This window comes from Egretta garzetta, unplaced genomic scaffold (genome assembly GCF_000687185.1).
Source record: "Egretta garzetta isolate BGI_Z169 unplaced genomic scaffold, ASM68718v1 scaffold526, whole genome shotgun sequence".
Taxonomy (NCBI): Eukaryota; Metazoa; Chordata; class Aves; order Pelecaniformes; family Ardeidae; genus Egretta; species Egretta garzetta.
The window spans coordinates 981,152-999,339 of record NW_009259967.1 but is presented as its reverse complement, the minus strand read 5'-3'; the positions used below and the strand labels follow the sequence as shown (position 1 = coordinate 999,339).

At 45.2% G+C, this 18,188-nt stretch overlaps 1 protein-coding gene across 1 annotated transcript in view; it reads right to left on the bottom strand.

Moving 5' to 3' along the window:
• The window catches only part of MAPKBP1 (mitogen-activated protein kinase binding protein 1), a 102,290-nt gene that overhangs the window by 34,783 nt on the left and 49,319 nt on the right, over positions 1-18,188 (bottom strand). The window contains exons 3-11 of the mRNA XM_035895756.1: positions 13,396-13,458; positions 12,746-12,803; positions 9,518-9,688; positions 6,813-6,950; positions 5,791-5,973; positions 4,469-4,629; positions 2,128-2,317; positions 984-1,130; positions 1-47 (exon numbers count right to left, since the gene is read on the bottom strand). Coding sequence (XP_035751649.1) covers positions 1-47; positions 984-1,130; positions 2,128-2,317; positions 4,469-4,629; positions 5,791-5,973; positions 6,813-6,950; positions 9,518-9,688; positions 12,746-12,803; positions 13,396-13,458 — 1,158 coding nt within the window. The remainder of the gene's footprint in view (positions 48-983; positions 1,131-2,127; positions 2,318-4,468; positions 4,630-5,790; positions 5,974-6,812; positions 6,951-9,517; positions 9,689-12,745; positions 12,804-13,395; positions 13,459-18,188) is intronic.

Genomic DNA, 18,188 nt, shown 5'->3' with positions numbered 1-18,188 from the left:
AGAAGTACCTGAGTGTTGTCATCTACATAGATGATTTTCATCAAGTCCTGGGGATACAATACACACAGAAATAGTAACTAGTTACAAAATATTTAAGCAAAGCACCTGCTTTAGAAACTGGGCTCTTGGCCAACATATACACTTCATTGTCAGTAATGCTGTAATTGGTGGGATCTTTTAGGTAGGAGCTAAAAGCTCCCACCAAAAGCTAAAAGCGCAGCCCCTTCATATTGTAGGATGAAAGTTCCACAGCTCTGTCTCATGATCACCCTTTGCAAAAGATTCCCCTTCGAGCTAGAAACAGCATCTCCCACACAGCAGACAAGCTCTGTAATTAGCAATTACAATGTAGTAGGGGGGACAGCACAAATCTGAAAGACTTCTAGGGATCATCCAAGTCAGCTCATGCCTTTTTTAGAAACGACAGAAAAAGCAGGAGCTTCTTCTTGCTGAGAACAGACAGGTCAGGGCTGCTGTGCCCATGGATGTTCCAACGCAACTGAGAATGGAAGCAAATGCCCATAAGTAATCACCATTCTGTATGAGTATCCTCCCTCTTATATAGACGAAGTGAGTGCAAACTGTTTCTCGTTCAATTTTCCGAAACCTCTGCCTCACTTAATGCACCTTTTCCGAAGAAATCTTAAAGTGGTTACACATTACATAAATGGAGAAAAAGAGAAACAGCTCTCCTGAAGCATATGGCATGAGCCATTTTGGAAGGCACTGAGCTTGGTGAATCCTTGGGTGGTTTACAGAAAAAGCAGTAATCCCCAGAGACATTTCAGACAAACTGTCTTTCCACCTGATACTCCCTTCATGTTTATTCAGGTTCATACATTTTACCAAACTTGTGCTCTGTTTACAGAGAAGCTTGTGTTGACATAAAGATCCAGAGAGGTTTGGACCTTAACTTGTAAATACCTCTGCATGAGGAAGAGCAACACCAAGAGCAAGGAGGTGATCAAAACCTGGGATCTTACATTGCTGAGGATATTGCGGTGCAGGGCTGTGCCATGAATGTTGGAGCTCTCGGTGTTCCACAGACGAATGGTGTTGTCAGAGGAGCAGGTGATGAAGGAACCAGGGGGGAGGCATGACTGATTGTTGTCCTTCACTTCCGGATACATCTAAGGGCAGGTAAAATCAACCCCTGAATGAGACTCCCTGGCACCTGGCATCCTAGACACTGGTAGCAAGTTTCAAAACAAAATGAGATAAAAGGGCTGTCCCCTCTGTATTGTGAAGGTGAGAGCCAGCCAGTTCTCCTAATGAAAACCTGTTTGCAGACCAGAGCTTCACACTCACTTCAAACAAATGCTCACTGAGCTTCCCTGAATGTAGAACACCTTAAGAAGCGTGCAACAAGCCAGCATCCTTTGTTTCTAATAGTTCAAAGAGAGCACCTCAAAGACCATGCAACAACCCTATGCTGTTGTTTGCAACTTTCAACTGTCGATTTATAATCCAGAAGTAAAGGGTGAGATGAAATTAATAAATAATAACAAAAAGTCTCTTCAACCTCTTCCCACTTCCCCCTTTCCTGACCACTGTTGGATATATTTCAACATTTTAACAATTACACTGTTTCCTATACCTCCTTTCCTTCCCTCTGACACTCTAAGGGAAAGCCAACTAGACAGACTGGAAGATGACAGCCACTTGAGAGGCTAATTCCGGATGTCCTGGTAAATAGGTTAAGAAGGATCAGAGTTGACATCTTATCACTTGTTTCATTTCTTTGATTTTGGACCACTTGCTCACCACAGACCTCAAACAATGTTTTTTGAGGTCCGCAAGCAAACTCTTGTGCATTTTGTGAAAGGAGGCCCTGCATTCAGCTTTGTCCAGTTCTGCTCCTTCTCCCACCTCTCATCTTTTAATGGCAACCTTTTTTTTTCCAGTAACACACTGCATCTAACATATTTAGTCAGCCATTGCAGTGCAGCCAAAGAACTGTTCCCAGCACCAACTGAAGCTCCATAGCAACCACACTAACCACAGGAGGAAATCTGAGTCAATTCTTTCTCTCTGCAGTAAAGTGTTTGCATTCAAATTTGGCAGCTCTTCAGATGACTTCCTTGGCTGCCACTTGCAATCCAACACTTGTGTCTGCAGATAACTTACCTCAATGTTCCACACACAGGAAGAGTGGTACAAAGCAGAGTACACCTTGCCCACTTTCTTCGGGTCTTTGACATCCCACACATACAGGCTGTGGTCATTGTATACACAAGAAAGCCACTGGTTGGTGGGGTCAAAAGTCAGGGCAATTGTGTCCGGATACTTCGCATCAGCCATACCAGAGAAAAGACGACTGCAGAAAGAGAGAATAACAGCTCAGTTAACCTGTGCTCTCTTGGAGTCAGAGCAAGGAGGTGAAGTGTGAGAGCTCAGCTTCTCCACAGTGCGCTGGCGAGGTGAACAATACAGTGTGACATATGGGTAGAGAGAATAGCTGGCTGGGAAGACCTGTCTCTTGAACAACCAGAGTCCCAAAAGAAGCCTGAAAGTCCCATGGCAAAAGTCATTCCCCTTACCATCCAACCCAGAGCCCCACCACAGATAAGCAACTGATCAAACAGGACACTTGATCATCACTGGAGCTCATCATCATTTACCCCTGCATAACCAGGTGGTAAAATCCAAGTCAAATAATCTCAAAACAAAGGAGACGAAGGATCACCTTTTGGTGGGTACTATATTTTGTTTACTGATTGCAGGAACTGCCCTTGTGTGCGACCAAGCAGAAGAGCACTGCGCGGAAGACAGTAGCACATGAGCACAAGGGACAAAGGAATGATTCATTTCAGCAACCGCTTATCTGACATGCTCACTTCCATTCCCACCCCACACGCAGGCCAGCTTGGTGCTGCTTGCAGCATCTCATGAGATGGACAACTGCAGATGGGTACAGTCCTTCCTAGATAGGCAAGCTCTCTGATGCAAACGTAAAAACAGAGGAATTCTGCAGAACAAGGAACCCTTTCCCCAGGCTAGACCACTATCACACCGTGTGAATCCTGTATCTCCTCTACAGGAGTCCTCTGTTAAGTCTTACTGCCATGCACATAAAGAAAGAGCTGCTCTCTTGACCCGCGGTGAACACAGCCATCCCACAATGCTGCTAATGGTATTGAATAAGGTAGTTAAGAGTGCCAGGGTGTTGAAAGCAGGTAATTTAAAAGGACCGATGGAGATGCAGGGATGAGGGCCAAAGCATGTATAGCACACCAGACAACTGGAGCCCTGCTTCTGCAAGTGCAAAGATTTGAGAGCTAGAAGAGTACAGCTGAGATCCTATCAAAAAATCATCATTGATACAGTTGTGGGCAGTTCATTGCGGGCAACTGGCATCCCACAGAGAGGTTCTGGCATGCATGGGAATATAAGGAGTCCTGTGTTTTCAAGCTTCTTTGGAAGTAATAAAAAAAAAAAAAAACCAAACCCCACCACACTGTTAAGATTGTAATCGGCGCTACAAATGCATGTTTAAGAATCACATGAATATTTGTGCTCGATTGATGCATGTATACAATTGCTTGACTTTAGCACTACCAGAAACTGGTAACATTTTAAATTGAGAGTTCCTTTTCCAGCTCCCTTACTGGAACAATCTCCCACTGATCTTCTGGAGGAGGACTGTTTGAACCTTTACCTCAAGTTCCGAAAACCAAAAGAAGTGTATATATCTGTAGACATGGGAACTCCAGATATCCAGTGGAATGATGGCCAGTAGATTCATACACCCTTGGATTTCTTTCCCCACTACTGACAGAAGTGAAAGAGGGCAACAAAAGAAGATCGGGAAAGCCTCCAACCAGGATTGGCAAACAGCAACACACGAAGGGTTTTCTCTAGCATAAGCCTCTGCAAGCTGGCAGACAGAACAGTATGGAAATCACATTACCCATCTCAGAAGGTGAGAAATCGAGAGCCAAGACAGAAGATACTGGATCAAGGTAGGAAAACAAGACAACATAATACACAAAATTGAGGGACACTACTATAGACAATCGTAGGAGATTTGGGTCTATAAAAAGATTGCAAGGGAGCCTTTGAAAAAGTGCCCCATGAGAGCCTCTTAGCAACGTCATTATACTGCTACAGAGAAGAGTCTTCAGCCCTGACCACTGATAAGCAAAGGATGTGCCATGGTACAGGAACAACTGAAGTATGCCACAGCATCCTGTGCCCTCTGCCTGCTTGCTCGTAGCAACCAATGCCAAAAGGCCACCAGACCCAAGCAATCCCAGGGAGATGAGGAGCAAGATATGCTGTGTAGTCCACCAACAAGCTTTGGGATGTAGCCCAGCCAGGCGAGGCAAGGCTGCAACAACTCAGGGAGATCTGCAACAGGCTGCCAATTTGAATCCATAAGAAGAGCGCACTCCAGGTGGCAAAGGTCTGGGGAACAGTTCTAACCCCCACAAGCCTCCCTTGGTCCCTTCCACCCTCTCCACGGTACCTGGCCTCAGTCACACTCGCGATGTCTGTTCCCAGGAAGTGCGGCTTCGGCAGTGTAGTGACAAAGTGAAGGTTCAGAGGGTTAAAAATCCGCACGGTGCCATCAGCACAGCCACAGAAGATGTAGTCATGATTCACAGAGATGCAGTTTGCCACAGTGGTCTGAGGAGGACATAGCACACAGGAAGACAAATAAGCAATGTGTTCTCACTTCAAAGGTCACCAGACACATGACAGGGAGAATAGCAAATTGACAGACAAAGGAGTCATGGTCAGAAGAGCTGAAGTGAAGTCGAGCCCTGGGAGTAAGGAAAGGCCTAAAAATCCAATTTTCCTTACTGAGGAGCTTCCCAGCCAAGGTCCGTTGCAGATTCCAAGTGGTTAAGGAAAAAGTCCAGTTCCTCTGCCACCCACTGTGGTGGGAGGTCAGCAGAGCTACACATTTATTCCAGCTAAGTCTTACTCTGAACACTGTTTTTCGTTCCTCTGTGACATTCAGCACCACTGGCAGACAAGCAGCACCTCACCCTCTACTAGCACGGCAATACATTACCTGTCACAAGGGGATAAGAAAAGAAAAAAGTGGATTTTCTTCCCCCTCCCACTGGGATCTGTACAAATGGCAGAAAATGGTACAAAATGGAGTGTGGTGACAAGGGGATGAGTTCAATGCAAAACTTTTTTCCAACTTACTGTGAAGCTGTCTGTATTCTGAGCGAGAGTGAAAGGCAGTTTTTAGAGAGGAAAGGAAAGAAAAGAAGAGGCATTTCACTTGAGTGAAAGCGTGGAAAGATTTTTTTCCTTTGATTTTAATAAACTGGATTCTTTCAGGTGGGCATCTTACATTCAGTTCAAAGGAAAATAAGCATGATCAACTTCTTAATTACGAGCCAACCTGGTGGTTTAGAATAGACAAACCAACTAGCACCTTGGGAACCTGCATTTGAGATGCACAAGCCAAGTAAGATACTGCAGAGTGGGTAGAAATCAGAATCCTTCTAAAACTCCTATTCGTCCAGGCCAAGCTGGAAGGGACAACACAAGTGTTGCCAAAGCTACACCAGGACCCTGCTTTGCCAGAAGGGCAGCAGTTGTAACACTGAGGCTGGAGAATGAAAGAGCCTCAATGATTAATAAAATTCCTTTGCCAAGAAGCAACGCTATTTTTGCCTGGCCTTTCAGAGTAAATCACAAAGTGGCAGAGGCCCAATGACTTTCACTGCTGGTGGTCAGCTTGCGCTCCCTGAGTGCCCTTATTATTTGTTGTTCCTGCTCTGCTTCAGCGGGCACAAATATTGCAGGACAGGAGGATGTAAAACTCACCCTCAGCTCCACCCACTTGTCTAGCAGCCTTTTTTCATTGAATTCACAGAGTAGGCCTGAGGATGTGATACAGAAGGTGCTGTCAGCTTTTTTGCCCCTTCCACACGCCACGTCCGCAAAGAAGTTGTTCCTCAGTTCTCCAAGCAATCCTGAGCGACCTAGCAAGGGGACTGTGGCATTGACCTACCAATAAAAAACAGTTTGTTAGAAACAGAGCAAGGCACTCCAGGCAGACAGACATTTTTTAGAACATCAACCCTTGAGTGCTGAAGTGCCTCAAAGAAAGAGAGCTGCAAACAGCCTGCAAGGAGAGGCAGTGACACATTTTACTTGCTGCAGACCCACTGGTTGCATAGTGTATTGAGACCACTGGTATTAACACGTCAGTGGAACAGAACATTATTAGTGCCACCAAAACTGTGCATCCAAACATACAACCCAGAGACAGCAGATCAACCACTGGAAGAACATCCCTTCTGTGGCCAGTCTGTGATTTACACCAAATGCCAAAGCAGGGTTCAAGCACGAGGTAGCAACATCTGTTCATGAGCACACAGAAAAACTATTGTATGTAGATTCTGTCCCCCAGAGAAGAATCAAACAGTTAAAAGTTTAAACAATTTAGTTGACACTTCAAAATAACACTCTCAATCTTTTGAGATGCTCATACCAACATCAAACAGCTCTCCCCACCTCTGTGCTCCAAGTTGCTCAATGACTTCAGCTTCTTTTCTAGTTTTTTTGTCCTTTGGTATATGTGACTACTACAAAACAAGCACACTGCTATACAACTCCAGGATCCATGCCCCTACCTCAGCACAGGATAAGACAAGCTTTTGGTGCCTTTTCATGCTACCAGCCCCTGGGGAGACTGAGACTTGAGAGCCAGGGTGGAGGGGTTATCCTTCAATCCCAGCAAAATCAAAGAGTTCCCACTTCCCACAGCTCACTGGGGCGAAATCCACCATGACATAATATGGAAATGCCTGTTTGCGGCTTGGCCTTGATGCACCTTCTCTCACCTTGGAGGTTTTGCTGTCATCCAGGTACCAGAACTTGATGTGTCGATTTCCAGCAGTGACAAAGTAACTGCAGTCCTCCGAGAATGACACAGCTGTCACTTTACTTGAGACTTTGTTAGCTGCCACTACAACGTTTTTCTGGAAACATAATTGTTTAAATAGCTTAATTTCTTTGCTCAGAAGCAAAGGAAACTCATTTCGATTACAGGTATATGTCCAGTACAAACACTGCAGCAGGGAAAAGATGAGGCCCAAACTACTTCCCATTCATCCCTAAATATCTCCCCAGCACTAGCTGGGAGCATTGATTTGGCAGATAGTACAATTCACATTTACATTCAACTCCACATCCACGTTGACTGGGATCTAGAATAAATTAGGAGGCACTAGTGCCTGCAGTAACTTGCTGTCTGAGCCATGACGAAGATGTTGGTTTCACAATCACCATGAGCTCAGAGCAAACCCATTTTCCTTTCTAAAAAGCAAAAGCGTATGTGAGCCAGCACAAGGAGGAGCTCTCCCAGCCTCCAGGCAGCAATGAGGGCAAGGTACTCAAGACTGGGAACAGGCACCTTCCGCAGGGAAAAAAGTACTGGTTCCTCCATAAATTCTCTCTTCTCTTTAAAGACATGACACTATTGAAAGACGTAAAATACAAAAAGACCATGCCTACATAAGAAGGGACAAAGGAAAATCTGCTACACGTCAGATGTGCACCTCAAAATGTCAAAGAATTTGGGAAAGGAGGAAGAACACAGCAGGGACAGAAAACAGGAACGGGCACTGCCCAAGCAGAATGGTCAGATGGCAGGAGCTCCCTGTCTGCAATACCAGCGCTCAGTTTTCCCCCCCTTGCCTTTCCCCAGGGATTGGTAAAAGGGAGAATAAAAAGCTTTCTCCTCTGCCTGTGGTGGGTTTTAAACAATGCAGCACATGGTTGACAACAGTGCACCACTTTCTGCTCTCTCTATTTCCTTTACCCTTCCTTTTAGAGACTTGGTTGCTCCCAGTCTTCCCAATACAATGCCCTCAGCACACAAACCACATCACTCCAAGGGCCCCATCAAACTGTGTGCTCACAGAACTGAAGAAACTGGCAACAGAGGAGTCTAGGCTGCTGCACTGTCACCATGGAAGACCCCCCAACCCAGTCTGGGGGAAAAGCAAGGGCAACTTCCATTAACATAACTTCTTTCAAGACAGCACACAGAGAAAGGCCTAGGGACCTTGCAGACCTCTACATCTGGATCGTTGCTGTGGCCTTTCTTTAGGCAAGGGGACCCTACAGACAACAGCGGTTTTCTTTTCCATCACAGTCAAATGACCGACCAAGTCTCCAAGCCAGGAAAAAGAGGGAAACCGAAGCAGCAGCACAGTAAATAGAAGACGGTTTGTGGTTAAACGTGCAGGAAAGTGCTTCAGGAGATCTGTTTTTACATCTCGGTCTCTTACTCTTCTTTGAATTTGGTCAGGTAAAGTCTCGCTAGTTTTGGTACCCAGCTTGCAAAATAGAGGCTGGCTGGACCTCTTGAGAGTCACAGTCTGGAGCGTACACTTAAAGCATGTGTGCTTCAGCACAGAAGAGTGAGATAATCCTTACCTCACAGGCTCTCATGCACATAATTATAAATAGGATCACAGTGAACAGAAAAACCTGCATAAGCAAGGGCAAACAAAGCTACTTAGACCCACACATGCCATGCAGTGTGACCATCTTCAAGCCATTACTTTCATTTATGTAACTAGAAAGAACCAAAAGGCTGAGCAGTCAATTTTCAACGCTGACAAACACACTTAGGTTTTATCACTATAGAGTTCAGCTATACAAAAAATACCAAGGTCAAACTTCAGCTCATGCAGGAGAGAGCTAACAGAGCTTAAATTGCAGCACAGGAAATGTGGTGAAGAGAGTAGCATACTAAGTGAGCACAGACTTACAAGTGGCATCATGTGAGACTTAACAGATGCACTGACTTTTTTTAAATCGCACCTCTTTTAGAGAGAGTTACAGCACCTGAAGAGGTAGCGGTAGCTGAATAAGTGCTTAGCATTTATTAATACAGAAGACTGCAAGCCTACTGACAATAAATGCTTCTCCTTTTTGTATATAAACAGCACATATTTAAACATTTTCTAGAGCATAAGACACAAATTTCCACAGCGTGCTGCCCCAATCCAGTGGCAGACAAAGTGACCTCCATCAGCTTTCACTTACTGTGCTTTCTCTTATGTTCCCTTTCTCAATCATCAAGGATGGGATTAGAGTATCACAAACCCTGACACAACAAAAACAAAATAAGCCAAAAGCATCCACTACACCACAAAAGAAATACCTGGCTGATGAGAGTTTCCTTCCTCAACCTCATCAATTAGTTTTTAATAAGCTTCTAAAAAGGCACAAGACTTTGACAAGGTTTCAAAGTCCAGGCTTTTCTGACTGGACAGCAAGATGTCACACGTCCCCAAGTACAGATAATATCCCTTCACTGAAGTGACTTAGACCTTCCCTAGGGGACCATAGCTCTCTCTCATGCCCAAACTTGTCTGTGTCTATGAACGTCAAAACCAAACAACAAACAGATTTTTAAAAAAAAAAAAAAAAAAAAGCAGAAAGCAAAATGGAACCGAAATAGTTTACAGACAGATTGTCCATTCTTTTTATTTAGCAACACCCGATGGTCCACCCAACCTCCCAGAGAACTTACCTTCCATGACCACACATTGACGATCATGTCATGCTGGTACCCCACTGAAACAATGTACTTGGAGCTGGGCGAGAAGGCCACACAGGCCACGCCATACTTGTGCTCCTGGAGCTCAGCCACCTGGGTTCTCTCCGCCACATCCCATACCCGAACTGCTGGCATGTGGCCACTCTGGAGGGGACAAGAACAGACACAGAACAGGAAGCATAACCACCGAGGTCTGTTCTGACAGATGGAAACACACAAATATATGGGCGCTTGGAAAAAGATGCCTAGATGGCGCATTCACGATAGGGTTAGAGGTTAGACCTCAGTTCCTTCAACTCTTTAAAGCCCAGGTCGAGATTGACAAGCTAAGGAGTACATGCATTTCAAGAGGTGTCTGAAAGAATTAATACAATCTCCCTTGCTTTAATCCTTTCCTCATGCTACTCACAAAACAGCCAGAGACTAGAACAAGTATTTTTGATGCACACCTCTGATCTTTGCAATGGAAACTCACAGCCAGCTCACGAAAAGACTGTACCTCTGGACTCTGTGAACCAAAAAGCCCTGACATCCTCTGCTCCTAACACAACATGGACATCTGAGATCTCAAGCCAGGTCATGCCATACAAAAACATGACATGACTGTTGTGATAACTATCACACACCATTTGAGGAAGGACACTGGGGGACTAGCAGCAGCGTTTCCATCCCAGAGGTAACACACGGATGCATGCCGCCTCAAAGAGTACAGGCAGGGTAGTGTCAGAGAAAAAGACACTGAGGGAACAGAGCCTCTGGTTTTACACTTGTTCTCCAGAGAAAGAGAAAGTCATAGACATCAGGAATGCAAATTCAGCCAGCACCTTCTGCCAGACAATTCTATTCTTCTTTTTTTAATTGTTATTAAACCAAAATAAAACAAGGTACACAAGATGAGCTGAAATGCTCGCCAAAAATGTGCCTGGTGGGCAAATTCTACTCAAGAGCCTGCTCATGATTTCACACTGAAGTCTGTCAAAACAATAGCTTGCAAGATAACATATCCATGGCAACATGGCAAAATGGTACCTTTTCTGATCAGTTTTAAATAAGTCATTTGCTTGCGTGGGAGAGGCAAGTCTGATCACAAGGACAAGTCAAAGCTTTAAAAAACTCAGAACTGTGCACGTTTTAATTGCCTTGTTCAAAAGCTTTGCCAAGCAACTGCCTGTGGCCTGGAAAAACACCATGGTCAGGTTTTACTGTAGTTGTCACAGTTCTCCCTCCTGCAAGGCAGAGCTCAGGTCTCAAGGTGGCTGGCAAGATGTTACAATGCGCTGAATCAGCCACTCTTCAAAGCAACTACTGTACTTGTACTTAAATACATACATACATATATATAAGTGCATGTATACACACATATATATATTTCCCAGCATCTTAGCATACACCCCAAGACCTTAACAAATTGAGCATTTCTTAAATGGTGAAATACAAATTCACCAAAAGTGAGCTCTGTGTGATCCCCATCTATGCCTCTACAAGGAGAAAGAAAAAATTAAAAGAAAAAAAAAAATTTCTGGATTTGAAATATACAAAAGACATTTAATACGTATAGTGGCCAAGGACTAAGCTCCATGCTCTCCTTCCTGAAAAGCCAACCATGCAGAAAACTAAGGTGTTACTAGGCCAAATTAGCATGAGGCTGTTAAAAGTGAGCTTGACAAAGTGAACTCTGAAAGCATTTCCCTATGGGACCACCAACAGGACAGAGGTTGAACTAAGATAAGACTGCTGACACCGGCAGGGGACACTGCTACACCAAGTAATAACTCAAATGTCAGACACGTGGGAGGATACCGAAATAAGAAATGGTCTTACAACAGGGCAAGGAGACATGTTTTGCAACATGGCAAAAAAAGCTTTCAAGTATAACTGTAAAGGCTTTTTTTTTTTTTAAAACTGAACTTGCCATTTACCCCCATGAAGCTTCAAACAGAAAAGTTTGAGTTGTCAGTAAGAAAAATACCCACTTCGTTTTGTACCACTTTTCTTACCCCACATGAAAAGAACAGAGCACCAGAGATTAAAAAAAAAAAAAAAAAAAAAAAAAGAGAAAGCACCAGAATCATCAGAACTGAACACCAGGGAAAAAAAAAAATATATATTATTTATAATTTTAACATAAGGGGGTTTAGTGCATTAAGACTTCTAGAGTGTAAGAAGGCATTAAAACAAATTAAAGCTATAAAACCTCATGCTTTCACTAAAAAGTTAACACCAATCTCTGATGCTCTGATGGAAAATTTATGTTTACTTTTTCTGTGTCAATGTAGCCTCCATCCCAAAACACTGTTGCTTCTACCCTTGGCCTGGTCCATGCAGGATTCAGACCCAGCTTGGAAGCCATCCAGTGACACAACAGCTGCCATCATGGTGGCATCATGGAGCGAACAGCCTCCATCTTGACAGCTCCAACACAGGGCTGTGACATACTTCTCTGTGGCTGAGGCTCAGGAGGGGACCTGCTTCACACATGCTCCCGCCGCACATCTTACAGAGGCACAGAGACTAGCAGTAAATTACCATTAATCACACACAAGAACAAACTGAGTCCAATGATAGGGGGACAGTCAGCATTTCTGTGGATTTCTAACATCCAGCAATTCCAACCTCATGACACGCAGCCCATGTCTTGAACTTCTAACACAGAACAGACATGCAGTGCACTCATCCTTATTCTTCCCCCGGGCATGTTTGGAAAGAGGAAGCAATTGTCTCCCCCAGCCAAACATACAATGCCAAACCACAGGCACCAGCATCTTCTGTCACTATTCCTAAAGCTCCATTCCACATGCACTTTTCACTTTTTCCACCACACTGTTACTGGCTTCAGTTACTTCATGAAATCCTAAAGGGACAATGCAAAACTCAGACCACGATTAAGGACCATCCAAGTACTCTTCATTGATGCTAGAGTAGAGCCATGCTGTGTGTCCTTCCACATATTTTCATGCTACCTTCAGCCCACAGACGCCACCCCAGAAGATCCATCCCCCAAGCTGATGAGAGACAACACGCTGAAAAACTACCAGCAGGAGCACCCAGAGCTACCCATAACTGAGTAGGTCCACCCAGAGATGCAATACTGAAATAGATTTGTCTGTGTCAAGGCAGCTCACTGGCTTCCTTCTTCTAATACCCTCTGCCCTGCTTCAAAATGTGATGGACAAGGTGTTCCCTCTCTCCTCTCACACTTACCTCTCCTGTAACCAAATATTTTCCATCTGGAGAGAAAGCAAGTGCTGTAATTGTTTTCCTAAAACAGAGAAAATGACACTGAGAAACACATCCAACATGTGATTTCATTTCTGTACGTCACGACTGGGGAGTAGGTTGGGACGAACTAGGGAGAGGCTAAAATCACACATAATAGCTTGACACAATGGTTTCACTTTACCACAGGTCTAACACTTGCCATGGGGATTCCCTGCTGCCCAAATCTCAAGCAGCATGCCTACAGCACTGGAAAAGCTCCAAAAGTCGAGATTCATCCTTGTACCTTTATTCCAGATGCAGGACCATGTCCCAGTCCTGGCTTCAATAATGAGGTCATAGTTTTAGGTGGGGGAAAAAAAAAAAAGTCAGATACCATGGAGTTCTAGTAAGATTTCCTCCATGTCGTGCCTGTTAGCAGTTCCTCATGGGACCATAACATTTATGAGGTGGTACCTCATCAGCAATAGCGCCTCACATTAGAAGGAGCTGGAGTCAAACCAGAAGGCAGCCTCTCCCCAAGGCAGCTCTCACTGAGGGGATTTAGCCTGGAGCAACAGCAGCTCCTGTACTTCACTCAAGCCACTTGAATTCATCTCCCAAAGAAACCAAGCCCACCTTAAAGCTTCACTCACCTGGAACTGTTTAGAATGTGGTGTTGCTTATTTTTTCTAGGGTTGAACAGCACAACAACGCACCTAGATGGAGGAAACAGAAGAACAAAAGAGTTGACATGACCATGTGTGTAAAGAAAACCAAAGAGCTATCCTTGCTGGCAGAGTGGCAGCAAAAGCAGCCTTCCAAAAGCTGTTTGAGTGAGGCTTAACCAGAAATCACAAAGAAGAAGAGCAGCCCAGAGGGGCTCCCATGTTGAGCAGTACCAAGTCCTAGTTCCATAAATAATTACCTTTCTAGCATCTGGGAGCCCTGTGTCTTTGATTGCTCAAGCTGGACAGAAAGATTAACCATGAAAGTTTGTGCAACAGCCCTAATGGATTATGTCCCCTGCCATAAAAGTGACCCTGCATACTGGGCACCAAACCAGCATGTCTAGAACAGAATAAGAAGTTCAGAAAGAAGGAAAGAGGGGATCTTTCAGAAAAGCTCTCAGAGGGGGTAGGAGGAAGAAGAGAAGGTATAAGGGCTAAATTTCTGTGCCTAGCCTTATCACTTGGACAGAAACTGGTGAGTATACCACAAGAAGTGGCTGGCCAGCTGAGAAGCCAGACATACGATGCCAAAAACTATTGACCCAAGGGATGTATCTGAATAAACAACTTGCTCAGGGGCTTTGCAGAAATCTCTCTGCAAGATGAACTGCAAAAGCAAGCAGTGATTAACTCCTGGTAAGCAATATAAGCATCTCCATGGGGAGCAAAACAGTCGGTGACTGGGAGGGGATGGAAGGAGAGGAGGCCCCACTTCCCCACTACTCTTGCCCACAGCACATTGCCTTGGTGCCTCAGCCCACCACAAGCCTGGGGCAGTCACAGGTACTGAAGCCTTCCCCACTCTCCACAAACACCCAGCACATGCAACAGCATTTGTCTCATAGCAGAGACCAGTAGCAACCAGAACAGAAAATGCACAGCCCTTACTGCCCCCTTTCCAAAAGAGTAACTGTTAAGTGAATTAACAGAAGGGAGAACTGGCCTCAGGTACAACAGCAATTGCTGTAATGACCTCGTGCCCTACCTCTCACTTCACCTCTAAAATAGAAATTGTGATTTTTGCCTGTCCCTCTACTAGTACACACTGCCAGTGCTCGGAGAGTCCTGGCTCCTCCTTCGCCGTGGTGCCAGGGGAGCACTGCGGGATGCCCCAGCTCCGCTGCCAGCAGCCCTCGTCACACTGGGGACTTCACTCACGTCACCGTTGTGCTGGGGCTTGCCTGCAACATGTGCCAGGCTACAGACGTCAGGCGGGGGGAGAAACACAAGGACAGAGAAGTAGAGGAGTTGGCCTGAAGCAGCCAAGCAGAAAGGCAAAAGCTGAGGCATCACAGAAACCCATTGCAGTGCCTCACCTACAGACCTCACCAACATTTCAACACAGACAGGACACACTCACATGCGGGCTTTAGCCAGGACTAAGTACACCTTGGTGCCGTGCTTCCCAGGACAAGAGCAGTATCCTTCCAGGCCTCTCTCCACACCCCCAGCAGCTCCCAGGGCCAGCAGTGCTGCAGGCATGGCTCAGGGTTGACAGGGATCTACGATGTCTCTGGCACCTCCTCACCTAGCCTGGGCAGCTGACCTTTCCCTTGATCTGACTGGGCTACCCTGCCAGAAGTGGTGTAAATTTTCAAATGGAGAAGAGAGGAGAAAGGAGGCCAGATGCCCCAAGACCCTGAGCTCAGAGTCCTTGGCTGAAGCTGTCACACCCCATTAACGTTGCCAGCTCAAAGAGGACACCATCAAGAGGGTACCAAAGCCTTAACCTCCAAAGCACCAGCTGTTGACAAGACATGCTCCCCCCGCCCCATTAGACTACTCTTCACCCACGCCCTACCCAGAAGGTCCAGGCAATTAAGGCACCAAACAAAGTGTAAATAAGCAGTTTGTTCATACCAAGATTGATCCTTCTGCACTTTTTACCCCCAGGAAACAATCTGGAGAGTTTCAAGTCAAAGCTATGCCATATATTTCTGAGGGATTAGTGTAAAGAAGCAGGTGGTTTGTGATCCATTAACAAGTCAGGGGAGGTTAAGCCTCACAAATCACAAGATATGAAATAGGAAGTTAGCAGATGTGAAAATCTAAGCCCAAGCCTCTGGCTAATCAGAAAAGCAAAGCAAAACCCCATTATGTGAAGGTGGACAGGGTTAAGGGACCGAAATCTTGCTGAGTTATGACAGGGATGAACTGTGCTCAAAATAAGCTTCAAAAAAACAGAAAAAATATAGGAAAGACATGAAATCCTGGCAGACTTTCCTATGCAGCTTTTAAATTTAAGTTACTGTTTTATTGTGAGGAACTCTGTAGAAAACCAGGACTTAAGAGACATGAACACAATCTGAAACCACAGGAAAGATGCAAAAAACAAGCCATGGTCTTCAAACCAGGCAAGAAAACAAACCACTTCCTAGAATAGGACCATGGAGGTCTAAGGCTTTGCCATTATCAACTTACATGACAGAGCCTTTGGCCACTTACAATCATGAATTTTAGCTCAGTTGCACTCCGGCGCGGGCCGTCTGCTGGCAGGCTTCCTCCCTGCTTCCCAGCCCTCAGCCCAGTCCAGAGCCCATAGTGCAGATAAGAGCCACCCAGCTCACACACCAAGGTAAATCGACAAACCGCTCCAAGAACCACACGGCTCCTTGTGCCAGAGCACCCATCACAAACATAGATATTTTGACTGTCTTGAGACACCCCAATCCTCAATTCACTGAGCTCGACCCATAATTAAAAAACTTTATCTGGAAAGGGCAGGGTGGGGGGAAGAGGGAAATAAATCACAGTATCTCCTTACTGGTCAGCAAGCACTGATTTATTCAACAAAAAGGTAATTTTAACTCATACACTCGGTGAAATAAGATTGCACATGGTTATGCTGAGTTGGAAGCTAACAACTAACTTAACTTGCTAATTGGTTATGACCTTCTATACCAATAAAGTCATTTAGCCAGGATAAATTAGTCTTCTAAACTTGCTTTCTTAAATTAGCTGCTACCCAGCAAAAGCTACCCCACTGCTATGCTGCTCCATGCCGGTTTTCCACCATTGCTCCCCTGTCTGCCATACACAAGGACAATGAAGACTCCAGCCAACGCCAAGAACACATTATCCATCAGGATGGCAGGTCACAAACCTCAAATCTTACAGTGGGACAGAGATACTGTTCTGGGAGTCAGGAGCATCTGACTTTGAAAACTGGCTCCCTCAAAATGCTTGGGAAAGCATCTAGCCCACTCCCTCCTAGAGAGCACATCTCTTCAATGAGCAGAAATTCACCATTCCTAGCATTTTAATCTCTTCTAAGTGTTCAGGGTGGCCCCGACTGCCTGCTCCGACACTCACAGCTCAGCTCAGTGCGGCCTCAGAGCAGCTCCCTGCACCCCACGCAGCCAGCAAGTCGTTCTTCAGCAGAACCTGCAGAGGCTCCCCAAAAAAGGTGGCTCAGAGCCTGTTAGTACTCTGGGCATGCTCTGTTTTAGCAAAGGAGATTGGTCTAGCAAAATAAAGGGAATGGAGACACCGAATGGTCAGATATCTGAGCCACCTACTCCATGCTGTCTCCAAGTCCAGTAAGGCCACCAAGCCCTCAGGAGACTCAAACCATCTACTCCTTTCTCTTTATATTGGCTTTAATCTTACAGCAGTTAAAATAATAAAAATAATTACCGTGGAAAATTAACTGCATACGAGCATACACCCATGTATCCATCCTCCACCTCTGTCTACTCCTTTATAAGACTGCATTCAGCATTTTACAGCCAGAGGGATGGAAAGGATGCAAGGGAAGATAGCACTGATGGTTTTGTTCTTAGCTTCCAAATGTGGATGGAGACCAAGCAAAGTACTTCAAACCTGCACTTCTATAATGGTCACACTACCTCTTCCACACCACCTCTTCTACCCGCCCCACCCCTTTCCCAAATTGAAGCTTTCAAAACAAATTCAAGTTCTCAAGACACCTTTGTCTGAAGAGACCTTTTTAAATGCTAGTGCCAACATGCAAACTAAGACTAGCTCCAAAAGCACCTCACATGGCACCTACAGAGAGAAACACTGACCCTGGTGCACGCTAGCTGTTTAGAAGGCAAACATTGTTAGCACTCTTGTTTCAGCACAAACCCTTCCTCCTCTGCAGCTGCAGGCAGCGCTTGATAATCAGCACCTTTTTAATCTACAGGTATATTCTGATTTCCAAGACGTTTATAGCAACTATGCACTGCTGTATGGATTACTGCCCTACAAACCATCTATCAGCCAGCTGAGATTAAGTGTCCTGTTTGTTTGCATGCTGGTTCCTGCAGGGGGTGTTGGCAATGGCATACATATTTAAAGGTATTATTTCTAGGTCTAGAATGCCACCCCACAACCTTTAAGTACACGTTCCTGATGCAAGCAGCTTTTAAAAACAACTTGGCTGTGGAATCTCTCCAGTTCTCCTCTTCCTCATGGCACGTTCACGTAACCTCAAACACAAGAACAGAATCAGCTCTCACAGCGGTGTCAAAGGTTTTTGCAGACAACCTGAGCTCTCTCTATCAGGGAGCCTATTTGGGTCAGCCAACAAGAAAGTGGTGGAAGGTTCCTTGCAGAGCATTCCAAACCTCCACAAAGGCACAGCCCTATCTTATACATGCAGATAAAAAGCTGGTATTGCTGGAGGGTGACCGTCAGAGCAGTTTCCATTGGCTCCAGCAAGACGAAAACAACAAAATACAAAAAAGAAGCAATTTCCCTAAGCTAAATATAGG